Source organism: Phaethon aethereus, assembly GCF_964289735.1.
Source record: "Phaethon aethereus genome assembly, chromosome: 3".
NCBI classification, from domain to species: Eukaryota; Metazoa; Chordata; class Aves; order Phaethontiformes; family Phaethontidae; genus Phaethon; species Phaethon aethereus.
Genome location: NC_138576.1, coordinates 85884080 through 85902722, shown reverse-complemented (window position 1 = coordinate 85902722; position 18643 = coordinate 85884080). Strand labels below are relative to the sequence as shown.

The window sequence follows — 18643 nt, the reverse complement described above, 5'->3', positions numbered from 1 at the left end:
CTCTGGCTTGAGACCACTTGAACAAGGGAATTACTACTCTGGAAAGGAGAAATGAAGTCACCTACAACAACTTTTACACCTTGTAGATGTTTCCAAGTAAGTCTGCATAACACACAAGGTGTCCCTCTGGTTACAGCTGTTCACCCCTACAGTCATTCTACCACTGACAATTACAAGCTTTGCCCAACTGTAACACAACATTTTCATAATGCAGCAACTAAAAAATTCAGGGGATAAGGCAAGATATTCTTCACCTCCTTATCCAACCCACACAGTGGCCATATATGCAGAATTGAAGGGATAAATGCACTTTCTCCAGAAGAAATAGGACTTCAAAGCTTACAATTTGCTTAAAAACACATTTTTCTGATGCCTGCAATGATTCTCAAAGGGTGTTTTTTTATTATTTATGCACTTCTATTAAAAATTTTTTCTTAGTATAAAAAAAGTCTGGCATACTTAGAAAAGAATAAAGGATTACAAGTTGCTTCCAAAGCTTTTAATAAAGGATCAACCCAGCTGTGACAGTATTATAGTATTTTGGTCACGTCAATGTGAAAGAACACAAACTGAAGAACCACAAGGAGCTATAAGCATTTACAGTGCCCCCTATTTCCTAGGCTGACAAAGTCCTGTCCTAACAGGCAACATGGCCACTCCACATTTGCACATCCTAATTCAGCAAACCAGCACTGCCCTGCACCAGCTTCAAGCACAAGATTCTCCATCATTCAAAAAATTGTTGTGCAGCACGGAGAAATTGCAACAATAGCAGCTAGAAAGGATGCTTTTGCTATCAGCCTGCCACAGACACAGCACCCTACTGCTAAGTTACTTGCTACCCTGCCTATCCAAAGGGAGAAGTGCTCGATCCTACCACTTCACCTTGGGTACCTATGTGCATCTTGCTGACATTTGCCATGTAGGCACTTGTCTTAACCATTCAGTGCTTCCATAATAGACAGACAGACACTTGTGTAGCCAATGCATTTCCAGAGTTAGCTTGAAAGGCAAGTGACCACCACAGAAGTCACTGAAGTCCCAGAGTAACAGAGGAGGCCTGTTAGCTGTGTCCACCATCTCTAGCTATAAACAACAAATCCCAGGCTCAGAAAGCTTCCTCTGTTATAACCACAACAGTCCATCTTGCAACAATAAACTGTTCACAACAGACTATTAGCTATTCACTACATGCAGGAACCACAGGGAAACAAACCGGTCTCCAGACCGGCACGGTCTCGCCTTGTGGTGTGCCCTGCTGCTGAAAGGCTAGTGAGGAGCACTTCTCTCAGCTCCCCAGTGGCCTGCTCCCCAATACAGGTCCTTCACACCACTGCCAGACGTACACACCATCATCTACTGCCTTCTGCCTGTTCAGCAGGGCTCCACAAACACCCTCGGCACACAACTTTTGCTTCCATCTAATAAAAACTTTTCTTCATCTGCCACCACTTCTCAAGCTGCTGCTGAGACACCCTCCCATGCCTCCCATTTCAGCCAAACCCATTTGGTTCTGCAGTCGCTAGCGATGGCCTGACCCCAAATGGCATGGGAGAAAGGGCTGGGCCGGTCAACGTACCTGGAAAAACCTCAGACCACAAAAGCCAATGATGGAGTCGGCACTGCACACAGCTCTGCAGCGAGGAGGACTGTCTAACAAGCCGAGGGACGCAAGCCCGGGCTGAAGTACAGGCTCAGCAGCAGGCATTCCCTCAAGAATACTGAAAAGGGAAGCGCTTGGGACCTCTGCAAGTAGCAGCACTACTGAAAGCAGCCACCGACAGAAATGCCCATTTAAAAATACGCTGTCCATTAACAGCTGATTTTACTTCCCTCGCCTTCCAACAACTTCTGTTTATCCGGCAAAATGGCCCCAGAACAGCTGGAGCCCACCCAGTCCCCACCATCAAGCTGCAGCCTCTTACGCAATTGTAGTTTGTTTTTTTCTAAATTTTTCCTGGCTTTTAACTGTATCCGACGGGGCGGAGCGGATGTCCCAGCACCCTCCGGACCCTATCCAGGTAGGGCGCAGCCTGCTGCCGGGGACCCGCTCCGCACGGGAGCGGCCGAGGGCTCCTACGACAAGCGCCCCGATTCACCACCGCCATCAACACCGCGCTTTCGGCTCGCCGCCGACGCGCACGCCGCGCCGCCAAACGCGCCTTTTACGAAAGTTAAACGCTGCCAATAACTGACTCCCCCCGCCAGCACCGCCCCGGGGGGCGGATGCGCCCGTGTCGAGCCGCGGACGAAGACCAGAAGCGGAGGGGACCGCAGCGCCCGCCACCCCCCACAGCCCCGCTGCTCCCGGGAGGTGGGGGAGGGGGGAAGCAGCTCCCCATGTCCCCCCGCCCGTGGGCGGGAAGGCCCCGCCCCGGCCCGGTGCCACAACAGCGGCACGTGGCGGGCCCCGGCCTGCTGCCACAACAGCGGCACGTGGCGGGCCCCGGCCCGCTGCCTCCGCCTCTCCCCCCCTCCACAGCCGGTGCGCGCGTACCCCACCCCCACCACCCCAAGCGCTCGCGCCCGTTACCCAGCGGGTCGGCGCCCGCCGGCCCCGTGGGCGCCATGCTGCCCGGGCGCCACCGCCGCTGCGCGCCGCGGGGCAAGCGGCCAGGTGGCCCGCGCGCAAGCCGTAGGGCGAGCACGGGCGGCAGAGCTGCCGCGTCACTCCCTGACGCCCGAGCTCCGCCCAGAGCGCGGGCAAGCAGCGCGGGCTGCCCCTGCCTGGGGCGGCCGTTGCTGCCGTTGGCTCGGGGACGGACGCCGGGGCGGGGGGTGTCTCCCCCGCCTCTCAGGCGCACAGACGCGCTGCCTCAGATGGAGGCTGCGGGAGCTGCCTCTCAGCGGCGGGCAGCGCGCGTTTAGGCCCGTTGTCGGCCGGGCTGGCCGCTGCCTGGGAGCCCGCTGCCCCGGGCTCGGCGCGGCTGGACCGCGGCCGTACCCGCTGAAGCTGTTGGAAGCAGGTCGGCAGCCGCAGCAGCGGGATGAAAACTGTCCCGGGGAGCTGGTTTGCTTTCCTTTTACGGCCTGAGGATGGCAGCTCTTAAACTCAGGACTAGATGGTGAACGCAAAGCCTGGTCTTCTCACTGAGCTGACGTTAAATGCTGACAGCTGTAGGTGCTGCTGTGGTTACAGGGCAGTACTTTTGCCGCCAGCCAGGGGTAAACAGAATCACTTGTCCCCTCATTGTGGGAAAATTGGGGGGGGCGGAAGGGAGGTTAGTCTTTCAAATGCCAACGGAGCTTGTGTTGCAATTAAAGGCTAACTTAGTGTTGAGAGGAAACAAGTGCAAATACGCCATACCTAAACTGGAAATCAGACTTTACGGATGTATGTTACTGGCATGTAAACCTGGAAACAAGTTTATACTAAAGGAATCAAGCAGATTAAGGCATAGGTTGCTTGACAGTCGAACAAAACAGGTAAAATGTGTCTTTCTTTGACGTAAGAGTTTGACTTCTTTTCCATAGTCCATGGTGATACGTCCTTTCAACTTTTTACCTAAGGACTTACATTTTGAAAGAAAGAAATACCTGCCTTTTGCAGCTGCAGAGCAGCCTCACAAGGATTATGCTGCAGCGAATGCTTGCTTGCCAAGAGTCAGAATAGCTCAGGGGAGTAAGGTCTGCACTCATTTAAAGTGTAATTCATTCAAACGCCAGTAATAAACACGAACAGCATTGTCATTTAAACTAGTTCAGTGCTCAAAATATGAAAATAAAAAGGAAGTCTGTAAAATGGATTATTGACCGGCCTTTCCTTCGCTGGTTCAATAACTTCAGCAAGCAAAGCAAATACTGCAGGTGACGATGCAGAGGCCACTGGTTCTGTGTTAACAGGAATGAGCTGAGTTTGCTCCCCTCCTTCAGGTGCCAGGGCCTCGGCTCTGTGTGGCAACGGTAAAGCCTTTTGTCAGCTACGAGTATGTGTTGCTACATGTACCGTACTTAATAATGGCTTATGGATTTTTCTGGGAAGGTTTTTAGGAGATTCAAAATGAGTTAAAAGCCATTAGTGGAGATGATTCCTGCAGGCTAAAAGTTTACTGTTGAATTTTCTTTTGAGACACAAAAACAGTTGGTTACAAACCCTTTGAGTCCAATGCGATCTAGAAACTTTTATAATCAACTGTCGCTTTCGTCAATGGTGATTCAGGTACATTTAAAAAATGTAGCTTTATGTTTAAATAATATATATGTCTAATTCAGCTTCAGAAGAAATACAGGCGGTTTACAAATCAACTACATAGCAGCCCAACTTCAGTTGTAGAGGCCATGCTCCAGTGTTGTGTGCCAGGAGACATCGCTGGAGAGCGGACCTTGCCTCTTAGAAAACCATTGCAGGGGTCAGCCCAAGCTCCTGCTGCAAAAATGTGTCCCAAAATTCTAGTGTAAGATGCGATGGTCTGGAAACCCATAAACTTTAAAAGCCTAACAACAGAAGTATAATATGCTAAACAGAAGCAGAAGTCAGGTACTCCTAGACACTGGTTAATTTTATCACTTTTACGCAGAATTTACATATATTATAAAGGACAACACTTTGAAACCTTTCAAAGGGATTTTCAGGTCTGTATTTCCTTGCTTGACTTTCTACAACCTCCAACTTTTCTGTCATGCCACGCAACACAACGAAAATTTTCTCTGGCAGCAATTCAGGTTAAAAGGCTCACTGTCTTTGTGCCTTGCTTTGTGGCGACAGTTCTTTGTACCACAGCTCAGCACGTCCTTGCGTGCACTGATGCAGTTGTTTGTGTAACAGTGCTGCAAAGTAGGTCAGTGGGGGGGGAAGCTTGAAAATTTGACCGTGCTTTTGAAAAGGATTATTTCACATTTCCCATTTACTCTGCAGTTTCACAACCAGTTTGAGCCAGTTTGACTGTGCGGTGCCATGAAAAGTCAGTCACAAATTCCACCCTGTACCATGCTCGTATTTCCACGCTTTTTCTTGTGTGGGTGCTATCCCTCGAACACAATTCTTCCTTAAAGGTCAGTTTTTAGTGAGAACAGATCTCTGATGCAGTTTGGCTGCTGCTGAAAGGTCTCCAGAGCTGATGTAGGAGCTGCAGCAGGAAGAGACGGCAGCAGCTGCCCAGCCTCAGACTGTGCTTAATCTGCTTGAGAAACTGGAGTTGTACAGGCAACTGAATGAGCACAACCAAGGCAAGATACACTCCAGAGGGTGAAGGGAAGAGAACTGGGTGGTTAAGGATAGCGAATATCAAAGCAGATCATCCAACAAAGGAGTAGCAACACAGAACTTTGTCCTTAATATGTTTTGCAATGTTAGAGGATCTTAGGACCCTCTTCTTGGTTTAGTTTCAATGACAGTACTACACAGTGCTAAAAGTCCCGATGCGTGTCCCTATCCTGAGGCTGCCACACACCTGCAGTTACCAAGATTTTTGAACTATTTCTTTGAGAAGCAGTAATACACGGTGTGTTTGCAGGAAACCTTCAAGGATTTGCAGTGAACATGCTCTTAAGCTTGAAAAGTGCTTTGTCTTATGGAGTGTTGTTCTTATTTTGCCAAATTGGGCTGTCAAAATGCTGTTCCCTTTCATATGTTCAGAATAACACCAGGAGCGGCTTAGAGTTGCTGAAGCGATGGAGTAAAGGAAGGGAGAACACAAAGGTGATGTCATTCCCACATCTGAGAAACCTGACCTGAACACTGTTGGGAATGAGTCCTACTTAAACACCTGTTGCAGATATAGTCTCATTCATGCAAACATCTATCAACATGCTGAGAATCCTGGTTTCTGAAGGTGGTTATAACTGATGCTTCAGTGAAGTTAACGTCCTCCTAATTGCAACAGGATTAAACCATACATCCAAATCAATATATTTAGTGGAAAAAAAAAATCTGTAAGTCAGATCAAGTTCTGGTATTTCAAGTACATTTGAAGATATTTTCAAATTATCGTTTTCCACATTTCCTCCAACACAGAGCTAAACTCTCACAGATCTTTTAAAACCAGGTAGTGTTTGAAGCAAAGCAAACCATCTTTGTATTTTCTTTTTTTTTCCAGTGCCAAGGATCTGATTGACCTGATTGATTATTACTCTACTTGCACACCCATGTATTCAAATGGTATATTCACCTTATGCATGTATAAGATCAAACGCAAGTTTTCGGCATGCTCTTTTAGCTTCTGGGTATGTGTTTTAGATACCTCCATAATATTCATTACAAAAATGTGCCTTTCATTCCCATATTATCTGCCTTTGTTCCTGAGGATGCAGTTCCCAATGGACTATTCACATAAGTAATCCCTATTTAAACAAGAACAATGGCATTATTCATGTTACTAAAGAACAGTCGTATTTCAGAGGATTATATTCAAGCGAAGCATTCACAGCACCATGCAGAAATCTGAAAGAGAAAACAGATTAATCTGATTTCAGAGCACAGCTCTTGGCACTCTGTTCTGTAAGGTTACTTACCACGTGTCCTATTTTGCTGCAGCTCGAATCCAAAACATTCTTGCCCTGTTTCGGATGACTAAGTTACACTACTTGTTTTTTATTTTCAGAATTTCCCCTGTGCTTAAGAATTACAATTTCAATTTAATAATTAATCTTCTAGCCCCACAACTTGGAGGGTGATGTTTTGTTACCCAAATACAAATTATTTGTTCCATTTAAGTCAAATTATGGTGTTAACATTTCTATTCCAGGATTAAAATATAACCAGAAACAAAAAGAAAGCTGATTGCTTCAAGATCAAGATTTGGCACACTCCAAAATGCCAAAATAGCCTATTAAACATATGCAGATTAGGGCCTTACCAGTAGGTAGACTAGCTTGGAGATACAGACACCAGAAGTTGAGGGGGACTATCAGAGCACAGGCCGTGGGCATAGTTTTGCTGCCTGTGCCCTATAAATGGGATCACACTCAACCTGGCAAGCACATCAGTTTGTGTTCAACACAGCTTGAGGGCTATGAAAATCGGTTTAATAAGGAGCACTCTAGAAAGGTTCGGACAAGTTGGAAAGGTGAACAACGTGAGAAGTACAGACATAGCCAAGTAAGGCAGCCATCTGCATCCTGGTAGTGCAGATGTAGCACAACGGGGCAGAGAAGAGCGACGTGCGCAGGTCATACAACATGTGAGTGGCATCAGAGAGCTTCAAGCAGTGCTCCTGGCTGTCAGTCATGACTCCGTTCCAGGGAGTGCATAGCCACATTGATATAGCTATCTTTCGTTGAACATCAAACCTTTTAAGATTTTCTGCAAGGGCAGAGGGAATCCTGTGTAAAATACCTTGAAAGACCAGCATCCTACTTGGCTTTCTCTGACTGACACATACAAGCAATCCTGCATGTTATCAACTGTCTATGAGAAAAGCATGGTTTATGGGCAATGCTCTTTCCTTTAAAGGACTTTGAAACTGCAAGGTTCGTTCAATTTGTTTTAAAGTCCAAGCCGCTAGGTTTCAGCCCTTTGTGAAAACTGCTTATGATCACAGACATAGCAGTGACATTTTCTCTACCCTTTCTATGGGCAGTTACAATCTCCTCTCCAAACTGGTCTGAGCAATGCTATCCCCTCCCATGTGCTCAATTCATTCTAGGTAGGAGTGCAGAAAGAGAGGGGAGCAGGAAGCTGATGAGGTCAGGAGCAAGGAGACGGGGCAAGGATTCGAGTCCCAGACATGAGCTAGAAAACAAGTTTAAGAAACCAGTTCCAGAAATAAGAACCCTTTGAGAGAGCTGCTTTTGCTGGAAATATTAACTGTGAATAAAGAAAATTGTTTTCACATCAAATTATTAAATTACATAAATATCTCAGTAGTATAATATTATAAAGTTACCAGAAAGAAAAGAACCTTAATGCTGAAAGTCTTCTAGATTTTAAGATTTGAAGAAATACTCACAGGTAGTGTTGGTTCTAAATCTCACCCAAGCTTCAGAAATCAAACTGGGAGGAAGAAGCAGCCTCTTGCATCTGCAAGCAGTAACCACAGCATGAACAAGAGACACTGACAGGGAACGCTGCTCTAGGGCTGAGCCCTTCTTTTGCTATCAGTAGTGTAAATTTACATTAAAACAAACATGCCCAGAGTGTACTTTGTCACCCTAAAGGCCTAGTGTTTCCACCCTGTGGTTACTTACACCAGTCAGGTCTTATTCTTTGGCTAGTTTTCAACATGGAAATGAAAAGTTTCTTCTTTTGCACATAGCCTACAATAATTCCCTTTGATTTGTTTTTTGTCTTGACATCTTTTTGTCTTGTCAAACTAGAAGACTTTTGGGCCTTAACACTTGTAAAACCTAAAATGTGTTAAGCAGTCTAAGATCTGCTGACAAGCTCTCAGAAGTCTCTGTTAGCATTACTACATCCCATCTAGCATTTTCTGAGTCCATTTTCCGAGTCCATTTTCCAACTGTTCCCTAGATTAGGAGCAGTCTTTATATACTGTAGAGCCCCTCATCTAATAGAGCATCTGTCAAAGACTTGAGCTCCTGGGTACCATCAGTGTGCTGCAAGAGAAAGTGGATCTGAGAATGCCCACAGTCTCCCTGTATGTTGTGGCATATGAAAATACTCTGTATTAACATCCGCTTTTCTTCTCTCCTATTTGCACTTCTACATCATGCAGGGCAGGCACGTTGGGAGCTGGCAAGGCTACCAGGAGAGTATGAAGAGGGTACAAGCTGGGGGCTAGGTTCATCAGGCTTAACTCTCCTCTCCCCTCTTTGCTGTGTTGAGCTAAACTCACTGCAGGCACCTGGATTTTGATGCCAGAAAGAGCTGGTGGAATAATCTGTGGTTAAAATCTTCATTTTCCACAAATGTCTTTTTATATACAGGTGGTGGCTGGAGAGGCCACCTGTCTATTGAAGGGTCTAATTTAGAGTGTGCTCCAGGAGTAGCAGGTAAAGCTAGAGATATTAAATAAAAAATTAAATAAAACTAAAGGGAATAATACTTTATTTATTGCCTTAGTACAAATCGAGAATCACAGCATTCTGATGAAGTAGAAATAAAGCGCCTCCCTTCAAAATCCGATTCAAGGGAGCGTTGAGGTCATTAAACTAGGTTTACGTTAACATCTCCAGTCAGGAACATTTAAACTCTAAAGGCCAGCTGTTAGAAGCGGGAAACGGGCAGTCACGGAAAGAGGCTAGTGACAGGGTTAGAAGGGAAAGTCATCTGAGAAGAGACAATAACGCTCGCAGGAAGAGAGATGCCTCCTCAGACGAGGCAAATGAGTGGCCTCTGCTAAAGGCAATCCTGTCTGCAGAGCAACACTTCCATTAAATGCCGCCATTATAAAAAGAGGTAGTGACTCTGCGCTAGGTGTTGACATAAGGAGCTATTCCAAAAGGGCTTTGGCAGGATATTTGTTCCACTATAGCTATTCCAGTTGTTCTCTGCAACTGGGCCAGCCGGGTTCTTGGTCTGGCTCGAAGGAAAATGAGTCTTACGAAAAATCTGCCCAAGCTCCCAGAAGAGGGGAAGTGGCAGGGCGGTCAGCTGGGCTCAGTCATGAATGAATGTTTTCAGTTTGCCTTGCTGGAGTAAAATGAAAAAGCCAGTTATTAATTTTTGATGAAAAGAAGGGTTTTCCTCAAACATAATAAAAATATTTAATTTGGAGTGCTATTAGGCCAGTCTTAAGTTTAGATGGCTGAGAGAAATGTATTGATTGTTAAGGAGAAGAATGAAAAGCTTTAAAAAATGTGTTGTCTTTTTTTTTAATAACATTTACATTTGTGGTTTTGCGACAAGCATCATTTCAGCTTCTTACATGTGCATATGCAACTATATTCAAATGAAAAATGGGAAAAAAAGAAATTCAATACAATGGCTAAATAACGTAATGATACTTGTACATTTTTATTTACATATCAAAATATTAACATTTCAGCTCATTCTTCCACAAATCACTTTAGATAATGACAGTTATTATTTCTGAGTCGTAGGAGCGTTTGCTGGACAGTACGGTTGCTTGCCAGCTTGCCGTGGCAAATCAGGCTTTATCTTCTTCCCTTAGCAAATAACAAAGCTAAAAGTTAGAACTGTCACGGCATGTTGGCCCTAGACGATGCACAGATAACAGCAAGGCTGTTACTGAACATGCTACGCAATATTAAATTCTGTGTCCTTGGTTTAATCACAACGTCAGTAGACAGGACCTCAGAGATGTACTGTCCGACAGCATTGTGTCTGCCATACACATTCATCACGCTCACCCGGGCATCCACCAAACATTACTGGGCGTCTGATTTTCATTTAAATAATCAGCTTGGCTAAAGAGTTTGTTAAGACCATGACTGGGTTTTTTGGGTTTTTATCTCATGGGAGGTAGGATTTCCTCTCTCTTGGATTGCCTGCATTTTGCAAGCATCCTTCAGAAAGCTGGCATCATGTCGATATGGGGAAAATAGGATTATAAATTCTGGCAGGGTCAGTGTAAACAGATAATAAGGGAAACCAAAAAGATTTTGAGGAACAGTTTGCAAAAGATAGAAGACCAAACAGCAGACCTTTTTTCCAAGCATATCCAATAGCCTGCTGGAGAATTTATAGGAGCAGTAGGTTCTACTGAGGTGAATAGAAAAAGAACTCTCAGAGAAGATACTGCTTTAGCAGAAAAACAGACTAAATTTTTGGCACCGGTGCACAGTGTTCCATAAGTTCTTGACCCACCAATTGCTGGTGGCTCAGAGACTCACCTGGCCACAGGCTGCCTCGCTTTTGCACTGTGCCTGCTATTGGTAACTGTCAGAGCCAGGTTACAAGTCTGAACAAGATGTTCCATACAGCCATTCTACGTTTTTCTGTGGTGGTTTGGTTTTCAGGTTTTTTTAATTAATTTGATGTGCCTATATTGACAGTTCAGTCCCAAACAAGGCATGACTTGCTGGCAACTTATGCAAACATTTAGTTTCCTTCACTCTTGACAGCAGAGTAGCTAAGCCTGAAACAGGACAGGCACTCCCTGCTTGTGGTCTCCTGCTAGAGCTCTTCGATACCCGGGCTTCTTGCGCAAGTAGCCATTGCGCAGCTGGAAGGGTCCAGCTGAGGCCAGCATATATGATAACCAACCCCTCCTGAGGACAGCTCTCAAGGGCATTTTTCACTTAAAGCATTAACAAGTATCTTGAAGGGAAGAAAGTTTCCATGAATTGTGGCCAAATAAACCATCCAGGTTTTGAAACAGAACATCCAGGAGCAAGTAGATGAGGGATGGATGGGTGTTAAAATAGCCTCAGGACATTTATCCCCTCAGGACAGTCATCCAATCTATTTGATTTCCAAGTAATTAAAGCAATATGCTGATAATCAAATTTGTGCAAAGAAGTATTACAAATGCTAATGAAATTTCCCAAAACCTAGCAAATTGGCAGAGGAATTTCTTTGGAAGCTTAGAATATGAAATCCTAGTCAAGCTCACATATGGAAAAGACGGCTTGTCGTTTAATGTTGCGCTCGTACTTTGAGGGAAATGAGTGGTATTCCTAGTACTGGCTCAAGGTTTGTTGTCTACACCTAAACGTTCTTTAGTGAAAGTGCATGATTCGGTCCCTTAATGCCACAGTTACACAACCGCTTTAAGGTAAGGTAAATACATGCTGCTGTTGGAAGGGATAATCTACTGTTCTCAGCCCCCTGGATATGTATTCCCAGCCAGCATGGCAACCAGACCAGGGAACTGTTCTACTTATAAATAAATGGGATAATGGAAAAAGTGGAGATAGAGTTGTCCATTACGGTGGCAGCCCACACCTTGGCTTAAAATTAGAAAGAAATCACAGATTTTAAAAGGAGACTAAAATCAAATCAAATCAAATCCCGTTTAGAACAGTCAGTTTTCCTATATAAAATATTTAGTGTGAAACAACTAGAATCTCACCAGAATGCAGGAACAGCTATCTGTAGTGCAGGCTTTACCCTGGTGAAGCTGCTCCTTAGATAAAGTGCCCTCTGAACACAACCAGAAGGTAGGCTGATGCACAAGCAAGGAAGCGCACATAAAGCTTGGGGAAGAGCGACATGGGGAATGAACAGGTATTTCAGTTATTCTGAAACATTGTTAATATTTACCAAGAGAGAAAAGCCGTAGTGACCAGGAAGGTTGAAGTAACACTAGCGATGGCCATACTGTATAATTATAGTAGGTATTGCGTATTTTATATTTGAGTATTTTTTGCATCTCGGGGGATGTTGGGATGCATTTCTGATTCTGAAGAACCTTTGAGGTGCTTTTTGTGCAGTGCACTGCAATGTTCCCGCCACCACAGCATCACCTCCTCTAGTGCTCTGTCTTCAGATGCACAGAAGGTTTTTCAGACATACATCCTGACGTAATACAATAATTCAAAGACTGCTAAGCATTTTCCCCTGGTAAGAAATAAGTTAGTCAGGAACCCAAAGCAGAGGCATATTGTGCTAAACTTTCACAGTGCTAAATTTACAGCTGCTTTAATGTCATTTTCTAGTATAACACAAGCAGAGAGCCAGCTTGAATAATTTTCACTTTGTGCTCAAAATATGGAAATGATGTGGATGCTTCTTGCTTGACTGAGCTGATCCTTCTTTATAAGTAATTTTCACACAGATTATTCCCTGCTTGCTTTGTTTATGTCAGACTTTGACTGACTTTGTTCCTTATTTGTTTTGAGAATGACCTCAGGCTTGTTCCTCTTTTAAAAGTCTGGAACTATGGAGTTCCAAGAGGCACAGTCCCACTGAAACAGTTGAGGACCAAGGACTTGGAAGGGTCACCTCTTATCTAAGTATTTTCTCATCTAAGTATTACTGGAACTGCCTGTAGAAGCACACCAAAAAATACTGACACCATTACCAATGCTGGAGGCATGCTCCTAAGCGCCTCTTCATATATTAGCAATGATCAAACAATTACTTCCTTACAGAATTACTCTTAACCACAAGCCATTTAAACCAAAAATGAAAACTGCTAACTGTCCAAATCCAGCTGCTAACAGGAACTATTTTCCTCCATCATTGAGACCACTTGTGTTTGGGATAACCTCTACAGACACCAGGAACTACCTGAACGTAAGAGCCTGGTCTTCTCCAAGATGTGAGCAAACTGAACAACAGGGTGTTCTGACGAAAATTCAAGCCGCTAGGAGTGGCTCTGGTCCAAGCCTTTTGGGGCCAGTAGGTAAGAAAAGAAGTGCTGGAGACTCTATACATGAAGAAAGGAGGTATGAAGGTAGCACAGAGCTGACAACACTGTTTTCTACCTGCATCAGGACCTTTCTGGAGATCAGTGACTGAAAATGATTACTGCAAAGACAAGATTATCTTGGCAGGAAGTTTCTGAGTGAATTGCTGTAGCCATGTAAAGTCACAGAAGACATCTGTCTTACAGTCATTAAAGCAACTTAAAACCTTACTGACTATTTTGAATTTTTCTATAAGCTTCATTCACATGATCATCAAAATAATGCTGTAGTTTCACCTGTTGAACCTTGATTTGGCCCCTGCGATCAGTACATTCATGACCTTAGGCTCAGCTAACTGTGCTTTTTTTATAGTAAAGCTAGTTTGCTGCCAGAATTGCGTAGACAGAAAATGCCGCTGAAGCCACAGTGAACAGAGTGATGCTACAGAAAAATACAAATGCCACCTAGTGAAAATGGAGCCTTAGAGGAACATGAAATCTCTCTATTAAAACCATTGCCCTGGGACTTGACCACAGAATATTTTAAAAAACTTTGAATTTTAACCACTTCAGGTTAAAATAACACAGGTTACTTATTTAATCTAGTTACCCTAAAAATGATGCTGGGAGAAATAACTTCATGATACATCTTTTTTCATACGAAAGACATATGAAAGTAATAAATTCGGTATAACATTTTTAGGCAAATACGGATGGGTAATTAATCCTCGCAGCGCTCTGCCACTGGTTGTGTTAGCTCTACTTCAGAAATTAGAAACCTGATATGGGAGTGAAAAAATTACTTTGCAAAAGTCTTTTGCTGCTGATAACATCATGTCTCATGTGCTTTAATCAACAGAACATTTAGCTAAAGGCGGAGTTTAGAAGTCCCTTCCATACTATCAAAAATAGGAAGAATATCACAATATAAAAAGGAGCAGGTAGAGAACACAACTGACACGCAATAGAAGTGTGTCAGATATAAACTGTCTCTGTGCCAATTTTTAGCATAATCCGGCCTGTAGCACTGGAATTTTGCTTTTGTGCCATATTTGGAAGCGCAACATTTTATTCTTCTAGTTGCATTAAACTGTGACAATGAGAGTTATACAGATTTATTTTTGAATAGGATTCAGCCTGCCCAGCAGTCATTTAGCTGGAAATGCCATTGCTTTAAGGCAGAGCTTCCCAACCAAGTTTGCAGGGGCACGGCCGTCACAAAGAGATGGCACTGCACCATGTCAGTATCAGCAGTGGCATTAGCAGCTTTTGGCTGCGTGCGAGGCCGCACACGCACTGTAGGAGATGTGATTCTAGCCCCAGTACAGCCCTAATACATCTCTAAGTCCTCTGCCAGCCTTTGTACGCAGGGTGGAGAAGGAAGAGGTGTTTGGTCATTGCCTGTCTCCTCTGGGATTGTTTTGAAATTGCTCCCACCCCATGCACCTTACTTGCAGGGTGCCTGCTTTAGAATTGAATTTGAATCACTCACAGATTTCCAAGCAAAGGCCAGTGAAAACATCATTACATACTTAACATCTGCGCATGAGGAAAAAAAGAGATACAGAAAAGTTAAGGCCAACATCTTCAAAAGCATTAGTGCCTAAGGCTCACTGAAATCAATCTCAGCTAGGAGTCTAACAAGCTATGGACACCTGTGCTCAGGTCACTTAAAAGGAAACCCTGTCCCACTCATTCTGAGTTCCATCTCACTTCATGAGGCCACACCTCCTGCACGTAGCGACTCTTGTTTATGAAAACACAGTGTACAGAAATGCATGACATACTTTTTGAATTTTTACTTTTAGTAGACTGAAACCTCCTGTAATGTTCAGAAATATTTCCAGTTCTTAGAGCAAACCACTGATGACTGCCAATGACAGAGTCTCATAAAGTTTTGAAAAGCAGACTTTATTTAATAGGCACATCATTGCTTTAATAGCACTGGGCTGCACAGCTCATTTCACCATTTGTAAATGATTTTGTTTGATTACATTGCATTTCCTCAGTGTCAGTAGGATTCAAGTAAAAAAAGTTACTGCTTTTACTTCTCTATCATTTCTCAAGATGGAAAAAAATACCAACAGTACAACAACTAACGCACAGGAGCATAAATACAGAGATAACTGCCTGTGATCCAGTAGAAGCCAAGACAAACTCTAATTTGAGCACTGAACAGTTAAAGCTGCAAGACGACCACACTACATTTGCTCAGATGGGATCTTGCAGGATAAAGATGAACGTTGCCCACTAATACAACAAGGGACCGGCTTTCTTATACTGAGAAACAAAGACTGTCCAACACAGACAAGAATGAGGGTCTCAAAACAGCTCACATGAAATTCGCTTCCTTTGTTATTTCTGATTATAAAAGTTGTACTCCCTCAGCTGTAAAAGTTAAAGGCTTAAAAGAAAAGTACTGCTTACAGAACTCTAAACCTGCTTTTCCCCCTATATTACAACTCTTCGTGATAAAAGAAAACCATCGTTAAGAGACAAAAACATTCTGGATTATTTTTGTAATTAAGCAGTTTACTTCGTTGATATATTTCTTCCCTGAAAAAGTGCATTTTAATACTTTATTTTAATTCCACCAGTAGAAGCATACAAAATCAGAAATCATTGGAGGAAAATAATATTGCTCTACGAAAGAAAAAAACATGACTTCTAACATAGTTTTATGAACATCATAAAAGAAGCACATATGGCATTGAAACCTTTTGAAAATGGAGAAATATTTTGTGAGTTTCAACCTTCTCAGGTCTTACATTCTATTTTCTGAATGGATATTTCCAAAGTTAATATCTTGCAGTTTTTTAAAATATTTTTTCTAGCACTGTATAGGACAGACAACCTAAAACCAACAATGCAGAAATCTAGCGCGCTGCACACTTTAATATACACTAGTTACTTTAGTTACTAGCACTTTACACTGACGGTACCTACTGTATTTGTAAAACTCGTTTTTAAATCAGCTTGTCAAAGCTTTTGAGAAGCAATCTGGGCAATAAGGTGGGTATTTTTAGTGTCTACCATAAGTACGGCCAATTAAAGAATCAGAGGTCGCTCTCTCCATACAGTGCTGATGAGAAAGAGGTGTAATCCAGAGCCCCAGGAACAGAACCTGGGCCGGTGTACGGAGGCATCCTCTTGATGCAGTATTGAGCCTGCTCAGGAGGCAACTCTCGACGTAACTCATCTGCCAGGATATAAGGCTGGGAGGGGAAAAAGGATTGACAAATTCAGTATATATTCTTCAAAGACACAAAATATGTTTATTTTCTGTAGCTGTGACTAATAAACTCAGACATCCTGCCTATTTTCCCAAGACCAAATATTTCCCTCGGTAAATTCCATCCCTAATGATGATTTGAGGGGGACAGTCCTACCGACAAACGGATTAGGTCAAAATCTAGTCTCAGGATATGTGACTCTGTTATGTTTGCTACTGAGCACTGTGCAGCCATGGGTAGACTGCTATTGATGCAACTCATCCATGGACAGGCAGTCCGTATCTCTGAAGTGCACTACTGCCCCTTCCAAAGTGACAGGGAAGACACATTTGCAGTTAGATCCTGTTAGTTTCAGGGTCCTAATATATCTATAATGAGAGACGCATTATTGCTTTTAATGCTTTGCATTTATGATAAGAAGGATACCCTCTGTTAACAGACTTGACATTATTTAAAATAGCAATGTAATGAAAACTATTTTTTCCCGAGACCTTGGCTTTCACCTTCCACATGAATACCTACTGAAAACATGTCTGGAATTCAAAATGTGGTCCAGAGTAACTGAGATCACAAAATCAATACAAACAGCCAGAATCAGAAAATCAATAGTGCGAGCTTGGGCAAATAGACCTGTACTGCCGTGATCTCTCCTTTCTCCATAGCACAGGATTGGTTTCCTGACAGCACTGTTTATGGCCCTAACTCCTCCAGAAGCTCTTGTGTTGCCATTATCCTCCCTTTCATCTTCATACACCACTCACTCACCAGTGGATCTGGCTGTGAGGAGGAAAGTGTGCCAAATTCAGGAGCTCCCTCCACGTACCCAGTAACTAGAGGAAGAGTCCTCCTCCTAGGATAGCAGTACACCACATTGCATCGCCCTGTTGAATAAGCTGTCATGTTACAACATGGGTCACAATTAGGTACAGTCTTGTGCAATTGACCCAGGCTGTGTTCCAGAGAGCCAAACTCTGCATCGAAACATCCAGACAACAGCATGAAAGGCAGAATGAGTTCCACTCTAATCAGGGCTGTTGTGTGGAAATAAGCTGATGCACAATACATCCATTATACAGACAAACTGTCTAAGTTTTCTCCAAGATGTCTAATTTTATGTTGGGTCTTTATGATATGAGGGTATACAAACCAAGCCTTGAATTCTGCACCCATTTCAGCTAAGAGTCTTGGTTCCAAACAAGAAGAAAAGGCAAGTGCTTTCTCCAAAGTCTGACAAACTGAAAACAAAGCTTCACTATTGCTAAAAGGCTTGTATAAGACCTTCAGCAAAGAAGGACTAAATAGGAGCGCTATTGAACACTTGCAGCCAGCAAGCACTATGACTGACCTTATCTGAAGCCAGGATTCTGAAGGAAGCTATCACTTGCTCAGCCGTGTCTGTGTCTGCCGTTTCTCTGGTCATGAAGTCAATGAATGACTGGAAAGTGACAGTTCCTTGCCCATTGGGGTCAACCAGAGACATGATTCGGGCAAACTCAGCTTCACCCTTTCACAGAATCCAAAACAAAAAAATGGTCACCGTAATATCAATCACCAACAGCCCATCCCTCTTTTGTAAAAAGGACTCGGTGGTTTTGAAAAATGTATTCTTTGTCCTAAATACATAGTATGTACCTTTCGATTAACTTTCTGCAACTTCTCCCCCCTCCCACACTCCCTCAGTGCCTGTTTAACTTGTCTTAACACTTCATTTTCCACTCCATCCTAAAATGACTGCAGTTTAGGTACCACACAGGGAGGTGAAACAATAGCCCAAGCAGCAGTGCACTTGCAGACCCATTGAACTAAGAAGTAAGGGAAACAATTCCGAAAATTTCATGCCAAATACAGGACAGTTCAACTAAGGGTAATTCTTTTTTCCACTAAGAAGGGTGAATTTGGAGGGAAAGTTTTAGAATAAATAAGTGAAGGAAAGCAAATGCAACCCCCAAAGCCAGTTTATGAGAATTAAACAGCATCAAACTCATTCTTCCTCATGCAGATAAAAAAGAAGAAAGAAAAATTAATTCATTTTATAACTGTTAATTACAACTTTTAAAGTTTCCTTGATACAAAGAGCAATCCAGCAGACCATAGAATATGGTTTTCAAGTGTCTAGTTTTACTTTTAACTTCCTCTTTATCCATTTGAAAACAGAGAAAAAGCAAAGAAACAAGAAACTAGTATCTCTAGTGTAAATTATATTATTAGCATTCTGTCAATTTAAGTAAGCTTTAGCGTTGCTGTGGTTAATGTTACAAG

General features: G+C 43.2%; 2 protein-coding genes across 4 annotated transcripts in view; both read right to left on the bottom strand.

Annotated features, from left to right (window-relative positions):
- Window positions 1-2570, bottom strand: part of MTR (5-methyltetrahydrofolate-homocysteine methyltransferase) — a gene marked incomplete at both ends in the record, with an annotated part of 54421 nt that extends 51851 nt beyond the window's left edge. The window contains one exon of the mRNA XM_081998097.1: window positions 2534-2570. Coding sequence (XP_081854223.1) covers window positions 2534-2570 — 37 coding nt within the window. The remainder of the gene's footprint in view (window positions 1-2533) is intronic.
- Window positions 2571-16207: 13637 nt separating this feature from the next.
- ACTN2 (actinin alpha 2) overlaps window positions 16208-18643 on the bottom strand; it is a gene marked incomplete at both ends in the record, with an annotated part of 65965 nt that continues 63529 nt past the window's right edge. For all 3 annotated transcript variants that reach the window (XM_081997898.1, XM_081997899.1, XM_081997900.1), the window contains 2 exons: window positions 16208-16366; window positions 17730-17888. In XM_081997898.1, the coding sequence (XP_081854024.1) occupies window positions 16208-16366; window positions 17730-17888 (318 nt within the window). The remainder of the gene's footprint in view (window positions 16367-17729; window positions 17889-18643) is intronic.